Raw genomic sequence first — 12,663 nt, 5'->3', positions numbered from 1 at the left:
CTACTGCTCTACCTATTAAGGAGCGAAAGAATTCACCTAATCTAGGCACCTCATCGGAAAAAAGCACTGGGGTTGCCTTAATGTAAGTATATATATAAATATATATATATATATATATATATATATATTTAAATTAATAAGCATCTTTCTCTCTCTAGTTTGTGCACTTACTGGACAGAATGGTGTAAGCTTGCGTGTGGCCATAAAGTCAACAATGTTCCTGACTGATTTCGTGCAGCATGGCGTAAACTGACAGTGTCGCAGAGTACAGACCATGTGCACGATATCCGGGCTACCCATCGGGCTGCTCGATGGGCAAACGCAGAACGTACCCGTGCCATTGTCCACAAGCGAAAAAATAAGTTTTGCAGCAGTAAATCTGTTCATAGTGACATGTGTACTTGCCTATCTTTATCGGGCGACCATGTTTCAATGCCTGACAAATGTTATCGCACAGCGCAGGATGCGCCTGCATGTATCAGAAGTTTCTGGAGTATTATCGATGGTTCTATTCGATGTCTGTCACCGAACCTTGTGTAATCCGATTGCATGTATGCGCGACGCGAATGGTGTAGAACTTTGTGGAAGACACGCGGGTCCCAGTGATCACTTTGGAACATTTGACGACTAATTGGGGGTGCGGACAATACGCAGTGGCAGCTTATACATGCAAAAAATGTGGTATCTGATCTCTAATGCATTCAGCAAGCAGGGTGAAAAAGAAGAAAAAGAAACCACCACGCACCTTTATTGATATGACAAAGTGTCCACCATTCTTTAGAAAATGGTGAGCATTTATGGCAACTATTCTCGCCTGGTCAGGCTGAGCAACGTCTGCAAAGATGGTGTCCACCATACCTGTAAGACAATGACATTTAGATGTTAGAAGCTGCTACAACAACATAAGCATTTAAAATAAAGTAGAGTGGGTTTTAAGGACAGAAAAATTTGCGACGGGTCTCATGCACAATCTTATGAAGCCACACTGAGTGCTTAAGAAGGGTGCTTAAGAAGGGTGCTTGACCTAGGAGCACAACGACGAGTCGTGGTAGAATTTTCTTGCCAAAGTGACCAGGCAGGAAGACAAAGGCTCAGAATTAAAAAAATAAAAGAAAAGGCAAGCTTATACAGAAAATATTTGCATGTAGCTGTGAGCAAGGCTGTGAACATGCGTGTAACAGTGAGTGAATCAACTGATTTTGAGTGAACCAACTCTGCTGTGTAACACTGATGTGCCCATCCAAGAATGGGCTTCACAGCTCATCCTTGGATGTAACAAAGGTGTGGCAGGTGGGGAGTAGTCAAGAGTTGTATATCAGCCTGAGCAATTTCGGGGATATCATTTTCAATGGCTGCTGAAGGGCTAAGCCAACAGGCAGGGAGTAGGCAGCCTGCCACTTGTGTCATGAAAAACTATAAGTATCTAAGTAAAACCTCGTTAAACCGTACCCGCTTAAACAGTAGTTTCATTTTAAAAGTAGTAAAGTCAAATCCCCGACTCCGGCCATTGAACATAATGTGTTTTGTATCCGCATAAACCGTACCAGCTTAGTGCGTATGTATCGATTAAGACTTAGTGTTTAAACTTTTCATCAGGCAAACACGGCGGTGCGTCGTCTCCATCAGGTGACCTGGCAAAACAACAAGCCTTAGAGATCAGCACAACGGCCTCCAAGCGCCCTGTGCGCTTGCGCGTGACGCCACATCAACATCAACATCATTTCGGCGCCGTGCCAGAGAGCGTTGTGGCATCGTGCAAGCGAGCACTCGCGTCATGCCAAAACTCGGATAAAAAAGACGCCGGGTGCTTAGCATATAAGAAAAATTAGACATCGTTCGTGCTAAAGTCGTCGCTGGCACGCAACATGGGTCCACTGTTGACTACGGTCTCTGGCATTTGGAATGTGAAGAAGTTGCTTGGCAGCGCTGCTGCAACCGCGGAGAGATGTCAGCTACAGGGTTCGATTTTTCGCCATCGTTGCCTCTGTTGTTGCCAAAGTGTCGCCTAGTAACAGTGATAAGGACGACACAGAAAGTGACAGCACGGGCGATTCAGCCCCGACGGTGGCAGAAGCTGCGCGTTACGTCAGCCTCATGAATGCAATCGTCGCGACGAGAACAGCAGCCCGCAATGAAAAGGTGCCCCACGACTTCTGCAACGCTATCGCGCCTGTGCACGGAGAATATGCAACGCCAACGAGGAATCTGCCATGCAAGTGTTTGCTGAGAAAGGGGGCTGGCTGAAAATCTGGCTCACAGCTTCAGCAAGTTTGAGGCCGCTGTCGTCGTTGCTAGGCCACCGTGACATCAAACGAAAATAACACGTTTGTCACGCAAAGTAAATAAATACTGCATGTTTTTTCCCATTTTATTGCACTCTCTCCGAGTTCCGTTTTTGACAGGTAAGTGGGCAATCTCATGCTATTTCGGTTAAGCAGTACTACCATTTACTACATACTGTTTCCGAGCTCCATCCAAATACGGTTTAACCAAGTTTCACTGTATAAGGTTATCGCCCAACATTAAAGAACTCTGGCCACCCAGGTCAGTTTTCTTTCCCATTAGAAAGTTCACAGAAGTCAACATTGGAGACCCTTAATAACTGGCATTGATTAGGTTGCTTCGGCCACTTCACATTGACAAAATAACCTCCTGGAACACATTCAATTCTCAGAATAAATGCGAGGAAGCGCCCATCCCTCATTGTACATCACTGTACATGCATCATTGTACACGGTGCCACACAACAATAGTCTTCAAAGGTGAACTCCACCTGTTGATCAGAATATGTTTCTTTCAAACGATGAATGTCTCAGTCATGTCAGATCAACACACTCAGTGGCTGGATTATTCAACTCAAAGTACTAGAGTGCATAACACTTCTGCTCGCCTTACGTGACAAATCTCTCATCTGTGAGTTGGAAGAATGCTTTATGCTGACAGCTTACAGATCAGTACTTGCAAAATTTAACCATGATCTGAGCACTCGCACAAGAATTAAGGAACACTACTCCAAAACAAACAGTGCGATTCACCTAGGGTGACAACAATGTAACAGGCAAGTGCTTCAAACTCTAGCTTGGGCAGTGACAACGTTCAGACATGCTCACTCCAGTGGTCAACATGAATGAGCAAGTCTGTGCATTCGTGTTTGTGCAGAATGTTTCCTATTTCTCTCTGCCATGCACTGCATTCGAATGAGTGAGTGGCACTTGATGCAGGAAGGCACCAACGACACGCCCAAACATAACAACAGAGCACCAAATATGCATGATTCTGTGAACACTCAAGTCAAGCATTCCTGGTAATAGGAGGCGGGGGGAGAGGAAGAAGCCTCAGCCTTCTAATAACCTTTGTAGATCAGAGTGCTCTTTATGTAACAATTTAATTATACATTTTGCCTTCATTACACATCCCCTAATCCTTGCCTGGGCCCTCTGCTGATTGCAGGGTGTCTACAAAGTAGACATTTCCAAGTTCCCTGAGATTTCCATGTTTTCCCTGAGTGCCTTTGCAAAATTTTCTGAACGACACAGAACCTCATTTTATGTCAAGATGGGTTGACATGTCGCCCAATGCTGTTATTCTCTAGTAAGCATACTAAAAAATAAAAGAACCTACTTAATCCGGTTTGAATAGCAAGGAGCAGCATTTATTTTATTCAAAAAGAAATCGGAAGGGAGGGTTTAGTAAAACGCACAGCGAATAAAATATCTTCGAAAAAAAAAAAAATTATAAAACTTATTGCAAACCGAGTCGAAGATTCTCAAATATGAATAAAATGAGATTGTTTATGTTCAAATATCCCATTCAGTCACGAATTTTGACTGATTGTCAATACATATGTGAAGGATAGATGGCACTTGAGACTCCACTGAAAGCAAATCAAGGTGGCAGAATGACTCTTTGAGCATTTTATGATAAGTCATCAAAATTACAAAGTAATCAAATAATTGAATATTGTAAAGTCAGTCATGCTATGTTTCTTCATAAAAAGGATTAAATCCCCCACTCGAATTCAAGAAAGAAAAAAGTATATTTCAAGGTTGCTCTTGGCATGCCCCACGTCGGTACTCTGTAACAATACATATCACTCAGAAGTAAAATGGAAGTAAATTAGGTTATCAGAATGTTCAATTTACCCTAAGCTTAATGTCTGTGCTCTATTCCTTGCTACCACTACCCAGAAATGGCAAAACTAGCTCGTGTCCACAAATGTGGATCCTGTGACTGAAGTGGACACAAGCTATTTCTATTAACTGATAGCAAGCTCATTGGTTTGAGGCCCGAACATTGTCACAAGTGAGATTCTGTCTCAACAGTTGGTGTGTCAAACTTAACTGTCCTGATATACTCTCAGCCTGCGCACAATGCCTCAGTGTTGCATTTCGCTACTTTAAAGAGTTTATTTTGGTTTGGATGAGGGACACCTGCATCTCGGCGTCAGCCAACACTTTGTTTTTTGAGCTCAAGCTCCTTGGAAGAAGCCGCGGCACGGTTCCTTTCCCGTTAATTCCTCAATGCGTAAATCCTTTATGTTTTAGTCCTCCTTCCACCATGCACTCGCACCACGGACTATTTGAAGCATCCTCTTGGTCAGTTGTATAGTCCCTAGGGGCAGCAAAAACGTGAAAAAAATCGGGCAGTTTGAAAAAAAAAAAAAAAAAGAAAAAATGAATGCATGTCTTTTACTGCCCTTAATAGCTCAAATTGCTGCAGGCACATCCGAAAAGGCCTGGCAGTACACTTATTACGCATATCGGTGCTCATACTGTCACAGGGGATTGCGGGTGGATGCGCGAATAATTAAGGAATAAATACTGTGTCCCATGACAATTGCCCCTTCCCACGTTACTTACATTTCACGGCAATAATTCCGCGCATGCTTCGCCACGTAACATTGCTATATTGAGGCGAAGCTGACTTTTTGGGAACTAGCATTACGCTATGCAACGCAGCGTGCTTTCCAAGCTTTGAAGCCAAATGCGAGGACCGCAAAGTCGGAGTCGGTGCCATTGCTGACAGCAGCGAATTCTTTCAATGAAAAATACGGCACCGAAAGGCAAGAAGCTTATTAGCAAATGTTGAAGCAGCTAGGCCTAGCGTTCGCCACAGTGGTGGCCACAGCTGCCAGCAGATCTGCATGCGAGAGCGCCGGTCCGAAGCGGCGAGGTTATCAAAACGGCAGCGATGGTGGCATTGATCAATGCCATTTCGTACCTGCAGATAGCAAAAAGCGAGAAAAATCGGACGATGAAGCGTTCTTGCATCTGAAATTTCAGACGTTCTTAGACATTGACTCTATGGGGTACATGGCGGTGCCACGAAGCCATCTGAATTATTGGGTGCCCGGTAAGTCAGTCGTTGACTGTACACTGGAAACTCCCCCAGCCAACGACATGGCGTCAAAGATGATTCGTTACGATCCCTCTCTGTTGCTCGAGCCAGCATTACCGCAACTTTCGTTCCCTTTCGATAAAGTTACAGCTAATTTTCACTGATAGAAGCGAAAAATCCCTGAGTTTTCCCGGTTGGTAGACACCCTGTGATTGACTTCAAGCTCAAAGCCCCACTGGGCTAAAGCTACACCTGTCACTTGGCAGCCTCTTACAACAATGGGAACAGGTGTAAGTGGCAGCATGACGGAAACAAGCAGCAAAGTGTCATTATTAGTACAGTTAAACCTCATTGATACAATATTGTTAAATACGATTTCCCAGTGCCAATGTTCGTGTTGACAACACAAAAAATGACCTAATGCAGTTGCACTTATTTTTCACCTGTACTTACGTATCCATAGAACACAAGACTGCGATCATACAATATGTTTTCGGCTTTGAGATCACATGCAAACAAGAAAAGGCGCAAGGCATGTGCAATTGAGAATAGCAGCTGCCCACCGCAGCAGGTTCCTCGCAATACTTTCGCACCCATCTCACGTGAAAACACAAGCGCACACTTGGTTTCCTATTCTATACACCAGTAAATCTCCTACGAGGTCGCTGCAGCGTTTCAATAAGCATTTTCACTTGTCTGCTTCACAGCTAGTGGGGCGTAGTGCCGTTGGAAGCATACTACGTGCTGCAGGTGGCACGAAATGAGCGTCATGTTTCACTCTGGCAGCATTGTATTCTGGGCATTGCCCACTAGTTCGATTGTGTTTCGGTTTCGCGTTGCTGTCTTGAAACACAATAGGAAACAACATGTGTCTCGGGCTGCAATGATTCGCGTTGATTGGCCATATCAATACTTCCTGGAAAATGCCCCGCATAAAGAAGCTGCTTACCCAGGCGGAATTCAAGGAGCGCCAATGTACGACATTTGCAAGATTCTACCTCGCCCCTGATTGTAATGCACAGTTATATCACTGCCCAAACACAAAAAAATAATAACTTGGTGACTCAAGTAATGAAACTTGAGTCGACGCATAATGTGTTGAAACAACTTTATGGAACACAAAAAGGCACAGACTCGCACACAGCTGAATCATAGCAGTTAGTTGCTATCAGAGTCTGACACCACCTCCTTCTCACTGTCTGCCAACCATAGATGCCATCTTTAGTTCCATCTAATGCATCAGAAATGCCACATGTACAGCAAACTTTAATATGGCAACCCCAAAACAAGGCATAAAAAACAATGTCCGTTCAATGGCACTGAGGCTAGCTACCTTGCACTGAGCTCTCTAGTTTAGTAAGACTCGGTTTCATTTTTGATTTTGAGTAGAATTAGCTACAACTATAATGCACATGAAAATTTGAATGCACTTTTTTATTCAAAGAAAGGTGCGTGTCAGAATCGTGCAAATACTGTAAGCTTGCTGAAGCTGCAAGAATGACAATGTGCGGTCTTAGGCCACTTGGGCTCTGCAAGCTCAGTGCACGTCGGCATCTCGTGCTGCAACATTTTGCACACTTCGCATTACGTAGATCTGAACTACAGTTGAACCTGTCAAATTTTTTGGCAACATCAGATAGTATGTTTTCCCGGATGGTACATTTTTCTTCGTCTTTTTTTTTAAAAAGCGTACGAACGAGCTTCCACTGTATACGAAGTCCAGATCGTAGATTGTGTAATGAAACAATCAATGTATCAAATACTGCAAGTCATTTGGGAGTGGGAGTTTTAAAATACAGTCGAACCCACTTATAATGACACCAGTTTTAACAATATATCGGTTATAACAATGAGAAGCTGCTGCACCGTCAACTTTTGTATGTTTTCTATGATGAAATAACCCACTTACTACAATGCCTTGATGCTGCGTTATCGGTTATAATGAAGTCTGACTGCTAGGTGTCGGTGCCAGAAGGTAGTGAAATGCAAAATCACGGAAAAGAAAAAAATGAAAACAAGAAATTTGAGCTGTTGAACGATGGCCCGGTGCCCTAGCACCCACCGCCCGCTCATTTTTCAGCTTTCTTCGCGCGCCTACCTCCTGTCGCCCTTGCATACCTAACACGAATGGGCAGCTCCCATAGCTCTACGCCGCGTCAACTGCGTTGCTCCCAGATTGCTCACTGGCTCCTCATTTAGCGCGGTTATGCCAAGAATTTAATCGCTCGCGTTCGTCTTTCCTTGTTCTGCCGAAATTATTCCTGGCCACGTCGTTTCGCAGCCTCCTCTGACTTGCCGCCGAAACGGAAGATGACTGATCCGCCCACTGATCATCGACAATGCCCAATGTTGCCGGTGAAAAGAAAGTGCACGGCTATAGATTTGGAAACTACCGTATTTACTCTATTCTAACCAAACTCGATTGTAGCGCACAACCGTTTTCCGTGACAAATAAAAAAAGAGAGAGAGAGAGTACAATACCATGCACCTCGTGCTTTCATATAGAAATACTATTTTCTCTCATTTGGAAAAAAAAACAGAGTTATTCCCAATACACTATAGTTAGCTTTCATTCATCATGAGAAAGCGTTTGATTCAGTCAAAACCTCAGCAGTCATGCAGGCATTAAGGAATCAGGGTGTAGATGAGCCGTGTTTAAAAACACTGAAAGATATCTATAGCGGCTGCACAGCCACCGTAGTCCTCCATGAAGAAAGCAACAAAATCCCAAGAAAGAAAGGCGTCAGACAGGGAGATACGATCTCTCCAATCTTATTCACAGCGTGTTTAGAGGAGGTATTCAGATACCTGGATTGGGAAGAATTGTGGATAAGAGTTAATGGAGAATACCTTAGTAACTTGTGATTCGCTGATGATATTGCCTTGCTTAGTAACTCAGGGGACCAATGGCAATGCATGCTTACTGACCTGGAGAGGCAAAGCAGAAGGGTGGGTCTAAAAATTAATCTGCAGAAAACTAAAGTAATGTTTAACAGTCTCGGAAGAGAACAGCAGTTTACGGTAGGCAGTGAGGCACTGGAAGTGGTAAGGAAATGCACCTACTTAAAGCAGGTAGTGACCGCGGATCCGGATCATGAGGCAAATAATCAGAAGAATAAGAATGGGCTGGAGTGCATTTGGCAGGCATTGTCAGATCATGAACGATAGGTTGCCATTATCCCTCAAGAGAAAACTATATAACAGCTGTGTCTTACGAAAAGGGTTCTACTTAAATTGAGGACGACGCAACGAGCTATGGAAAGAAGAATGATGGGTGTAACATTAAAGGGACACTAAAGGTTACCAGAAACTCAAGTTAAAGTGGTAGAGCAATGTTATAGAACGTCTAAGGCGTCAATATAATCGCGAACAGAGCTTTAGTAACCGAGAAATTGAGGTAAATGCATGACACGATTTGAGACCCCCCAGCGACATTCCGGTACTAGCCCGATGACGAAAGGACTCCTCATAATTTGTGTTACTAATACTCAACTACTCGTATTAAAAATATAATTTCATTCGATTATAAGACGGAAAAAAATGCTACTTGTCTACGTCTATTCGATTCTAAGAAAAAATAACATTTTGATGTTGCCCTTCAGTAATATGGGTGTTCGAAAGGTTTCGTTTTCGCTCGACTCTGCGCGCTCGACTCTGCGCCGCGCACGCTTTGGAGTTTCAGTAGTTTCGTTATCGCGTCGTGCTGTGAGGGTTCTGCTGGCTCGCGAAACTTTCATTTGGAACAAGCAGCGAGAATGCCACGTCCATGTGATGTCGTGGGAAGCCCTCGTTGCTTTCCCGCTCCGGAGAGCCGGTGTCGAGGCCGCCGTCGTAATACGCAACGACGCCGGCAGTGCGAGCACTCAGCAACAGGTCGCGCTCGTCGGTGCTCAAATCGCTGAAGTTGAGCCCACCATCGCGAGCCAATCTGTCGGTGTCAGGGTCCATTGCGACGAGCGCCGAAGTTAGCGTCATAGAATGAAGTACCAGCTTATGGGCGTCTTGCGCTGGAGTTTGAGGTATAGTAGCGGCGCCTGGTGGCGGTGCGGGAAACGACATCTGGGTCGTGCCAGCTTTGGTCGTATTGAGCCCTGGCTGTGGCGAAGCACGTTTCTAGGCCGAGTTTTGCGTCGATTCGCACATTTTTATGCCCTGTTGCGAGTGCGAAAAGGCTCGTCGCTTCCCATAGACCACGCCGACCACGCTGCGAGCTCGCCGCAGCCTATATTTTAACGAAAACGGACTCTCCGTGTGCCGTGGGACGTAATGTGGGACGTAATTCGTTTCTCCTTCCGCTAGCCACCATACTCCCGCTTTCGCTCTGCTGTCGGCTCTGTCTTGGCTCTGTTTCTGGCCGCGCGTTCGCGTTTTGCGCAGAAAAGCCGTAGCGCCGTCTGCGGACGCCGTTCTACTCACCGATGGCGCAACGTCACTATGAGACCATGATGTCAGTACTCCTCGATCGGAGGGCGGGCGATTTGAACTGCGCTAGAGGTACGCGGACGCTTCAGAACGCATTTTCTCTTAAAATAAGTCTCTCCTTGGCACGAAACAAGCGTTTCGAGGTTTCTGTGATGGTATTTCAACAGTCCACGTTGACTTAATAGTAACCTTTAGTGTCCCTTTAAGGGATAAGAAAAGAGCAGATTGGGTGAGGGAACAAAAACGAGTTAATGCCATCTTAGTTGAAATCAAGAAAAAGAAATGGGCATGGGCAGGGCATGTAATGAGGAGGGAAGATAATCGATGGTCATTAAGGGTTACGGACTGGATTCCAAGAGAATGGAAGCGGAAGGAAGAATGGGAAGCAAGGGGTGGCAGAAAGTTAGGTGGGTGGATGAGATTAAGAAGTTTGCAGGGACAATATGGCCACAATTAGCACATGACCAGGGTAGTTGGAGAAGTATGGGAGAGGCCTTTGCCCTGCAGTCAGGCTGATGATGATGATAACACTAAAGTTGCGATGAATAATAACACAAATGGAAGCGGCGTACCTTGCTGCCAATATTTTCTTCACTGCGCCGGTACGAGTCGCGTGGGGCAATAGGTATCACTCGTCGTCGCTATCAGACAACTCCTTATTGCTATCAACAGACCAAAGCACCTCATCTTCAGTGCCATACATGCCATTCGCAATTCCACACTTTTTAAAGGCCTTGTTGACCATAGCAGACGGGATCGTGCACCATGCATCTTTCACCCATCCAGCAAAGTCCTGCAGCGAGGCATGCTTCCCACGCAAACCCAAACTGCCGCTAGGTCTCTTCCGCCAAACATTATCAATCCAGTCAGCAACCAAGTCCGCGGTCGTCCAACCTTTTTCATTTGCGCGCACAATCACGCCACTCAGAAACACGATTCCTTTCGGGAGTGTCTTCCGTCTGAAGATAAGATACAGGGGCAGCTTCTGCCCATCCGCAGTGCAACAAAGCATTGCGGTGACTATTTCTTTCGTGGCCGGAAGACAAAACGCGCACTTGCTTCGTGCCCTTCTTTTCAACGGTTGTGGTGGCAGACAAGTCAAAGTAGAGCGGCGTCTGATTGGCATTTCCAATTTGTCCGAAGTGGTAGCCGTTTCTATGGCACAACTTCAACACGTACTGCTGAAAACTGTGCAATTTCTCTTCATATTCTTCGGGCAATTTTTGGCATATCCCTGTCCGCTTTCGAAGAGAAAAGCCTTTCTTCTTATAAGATTTGATAGCTAGCACCTGCTCGCTTTGAAGTCACTCCACCTCAGCCCTTTCTGTAGGGCTAACTGCATCGCCCATACTTTGAGCTGATACTTTGAGCCATACTTTGAGTAGTATGCACATGGAGGAAGCTACGACAGCTAGGCTAGAAGCATGCATGAGGTGGCCATTTTTCGAATGCCGATGGCGATATGGTAACGTGGATTTAGGGTCGTACTCGATTCTAATGACCATGGAATTTTTGGACCCGTTTTATTGGAAAAAAGGGTGCGCGTTAGATTCAAGCAAATATGGTAAGTGCTTTTAACTGATGAGGCAATCGTCACGAACGTGTTTGCATTGGATAGCGAGGGAGACGATGGCAGCGATGACGTGGTAGGGCAGGCTGCCCTTCACAGGAGGCCCAGCAGATGATTCAGACCTTCAGGAGCTTTGCTTTTGTGAGGAACCTTCCGCTGCACTACGTGGAGCACCTGGATACCTTGGAGAAGGATGTCGGCAAGCTTTGTATAAAGCATGCAAGGCTGACGGATATAGGGTTTACTCATACAAGCCAGTGACAAGTACGTGGCAAGATGCTTGTGGTGATCTTGCCTCAGCGTTTCTTTTGGATTTTTCAAGCTGACAGGCTGCCGTGGCAACCTTCTCGCATTTTTTATAAAGCCCCTTCTGAGTCCACCAAAGCAATGCCTCGGCAGAGCTCGCATATTACTTGCCACCCGTAGCCCCTCTTAGCAGTTGTTACAGCCGTGCCATTCTATAACGCCGACAGCCGCGGCTTGGTACACGAGATCGGAGCACCCAAGAATCAGTTAAAAGAGTGAACACGATCAGCAGCCAGATGGAGGAACCTGGTGGTGAGGGGCACTGGCCTCTCTGCCATTAGAGTTTTCTCACAACAGCTCTGCCATCCCCCTATTTTGATTTTTTCATGCAACCCAGTTATAACAAATATCAGTTATAACAATGGAATTTTCGTGGCATTTGATGTTGTTATAAGTGGTTTCGACTGTACAAGTGTAAAGACGCACAGAGATGGTGAATGATGCATGCAAGACATTAGCAGATTGCACGCTGGACAAAAACTTTAACATCTGTCGCTTTTCTGGTACTTACCCCCGTATTCAGGAATGAATCTTAACTTGAAGCCCATGCTTGACTTGATATAAATGACGCCTTGCGTGAACATGCCCAAGACGCTCATTGCGTTTTCTTCGGTGCGTTCACAACAGGCGTCCTTTAAATCAGGTTAAGCGTGGGCTTCAAGTTAAGATACATTTCTGAATAAGGAGGTTTGGTTCAAAAGCTACCCTAAGTCCCAGAGTAATGAATACCCAAGGTATTTATTTAAAGCAACTGCTGGACAAGTTCTAGTCTATGGCTATTTTCTTGTGTATGAGTAACACCTTCCTTTAGAATCACTAGAGCACCATGTGCATCACAAGCCTGAGTGCCCCAAGCCTTGGTAAAGCAGCACAGGTAGTGATTGCAGCAAATGAACGAATGAGCATGTTAGGCCCATTTACCAGCTGTTCAGAGCAAATACAGTCCTTGCCCATCATAATAAATCCACATACAGTCAAACCCGCTTACAACAATATCAGTTTTAACAATATATTGGATATAACAATGA

The 12,663-nt window shown here is 45.2% G+C and overlaps 1 protein-coding gene across 1 annotated transcript in view; it reads right to left on the bottom strand.

Annotated features, from left to right (window-relative positions):
- Fib (rRNA 2'-O-methyltransferase fibrillarin) overlaps positions 1-12,663 on the bottom strand; it is a 43,526-nt gene that overhangs the window by 3,211 nt on the left and 27,652 nt on the right. The window contains exon 8 of the mRNA XM_075692325.1: positions 746-858. Coding sequence (XP_075548440.1) covers positions 746-858 — 113 coding nt within the window. The remainder of the gene's footprint in view (positions 1-745; positions 859-12,663) is intronic.

Source organism: Dermacentor variabilis, chromosome 5, assembly GCF_050947875.1.
Source record: "Dermacentor variabilis isolate Ectoservices chromosome 5, ASM5094787v1, whole genome shotgun sequence".
NCBI lineage: Eukaryota > Metazoa > Arthropoda > Arachnida > Ixodida > Ixodidae > Dermacentor > Dermacentor variabilis.
This window is presented reverse-complemented; position numbering and strand designations above follow the sequence as displayed.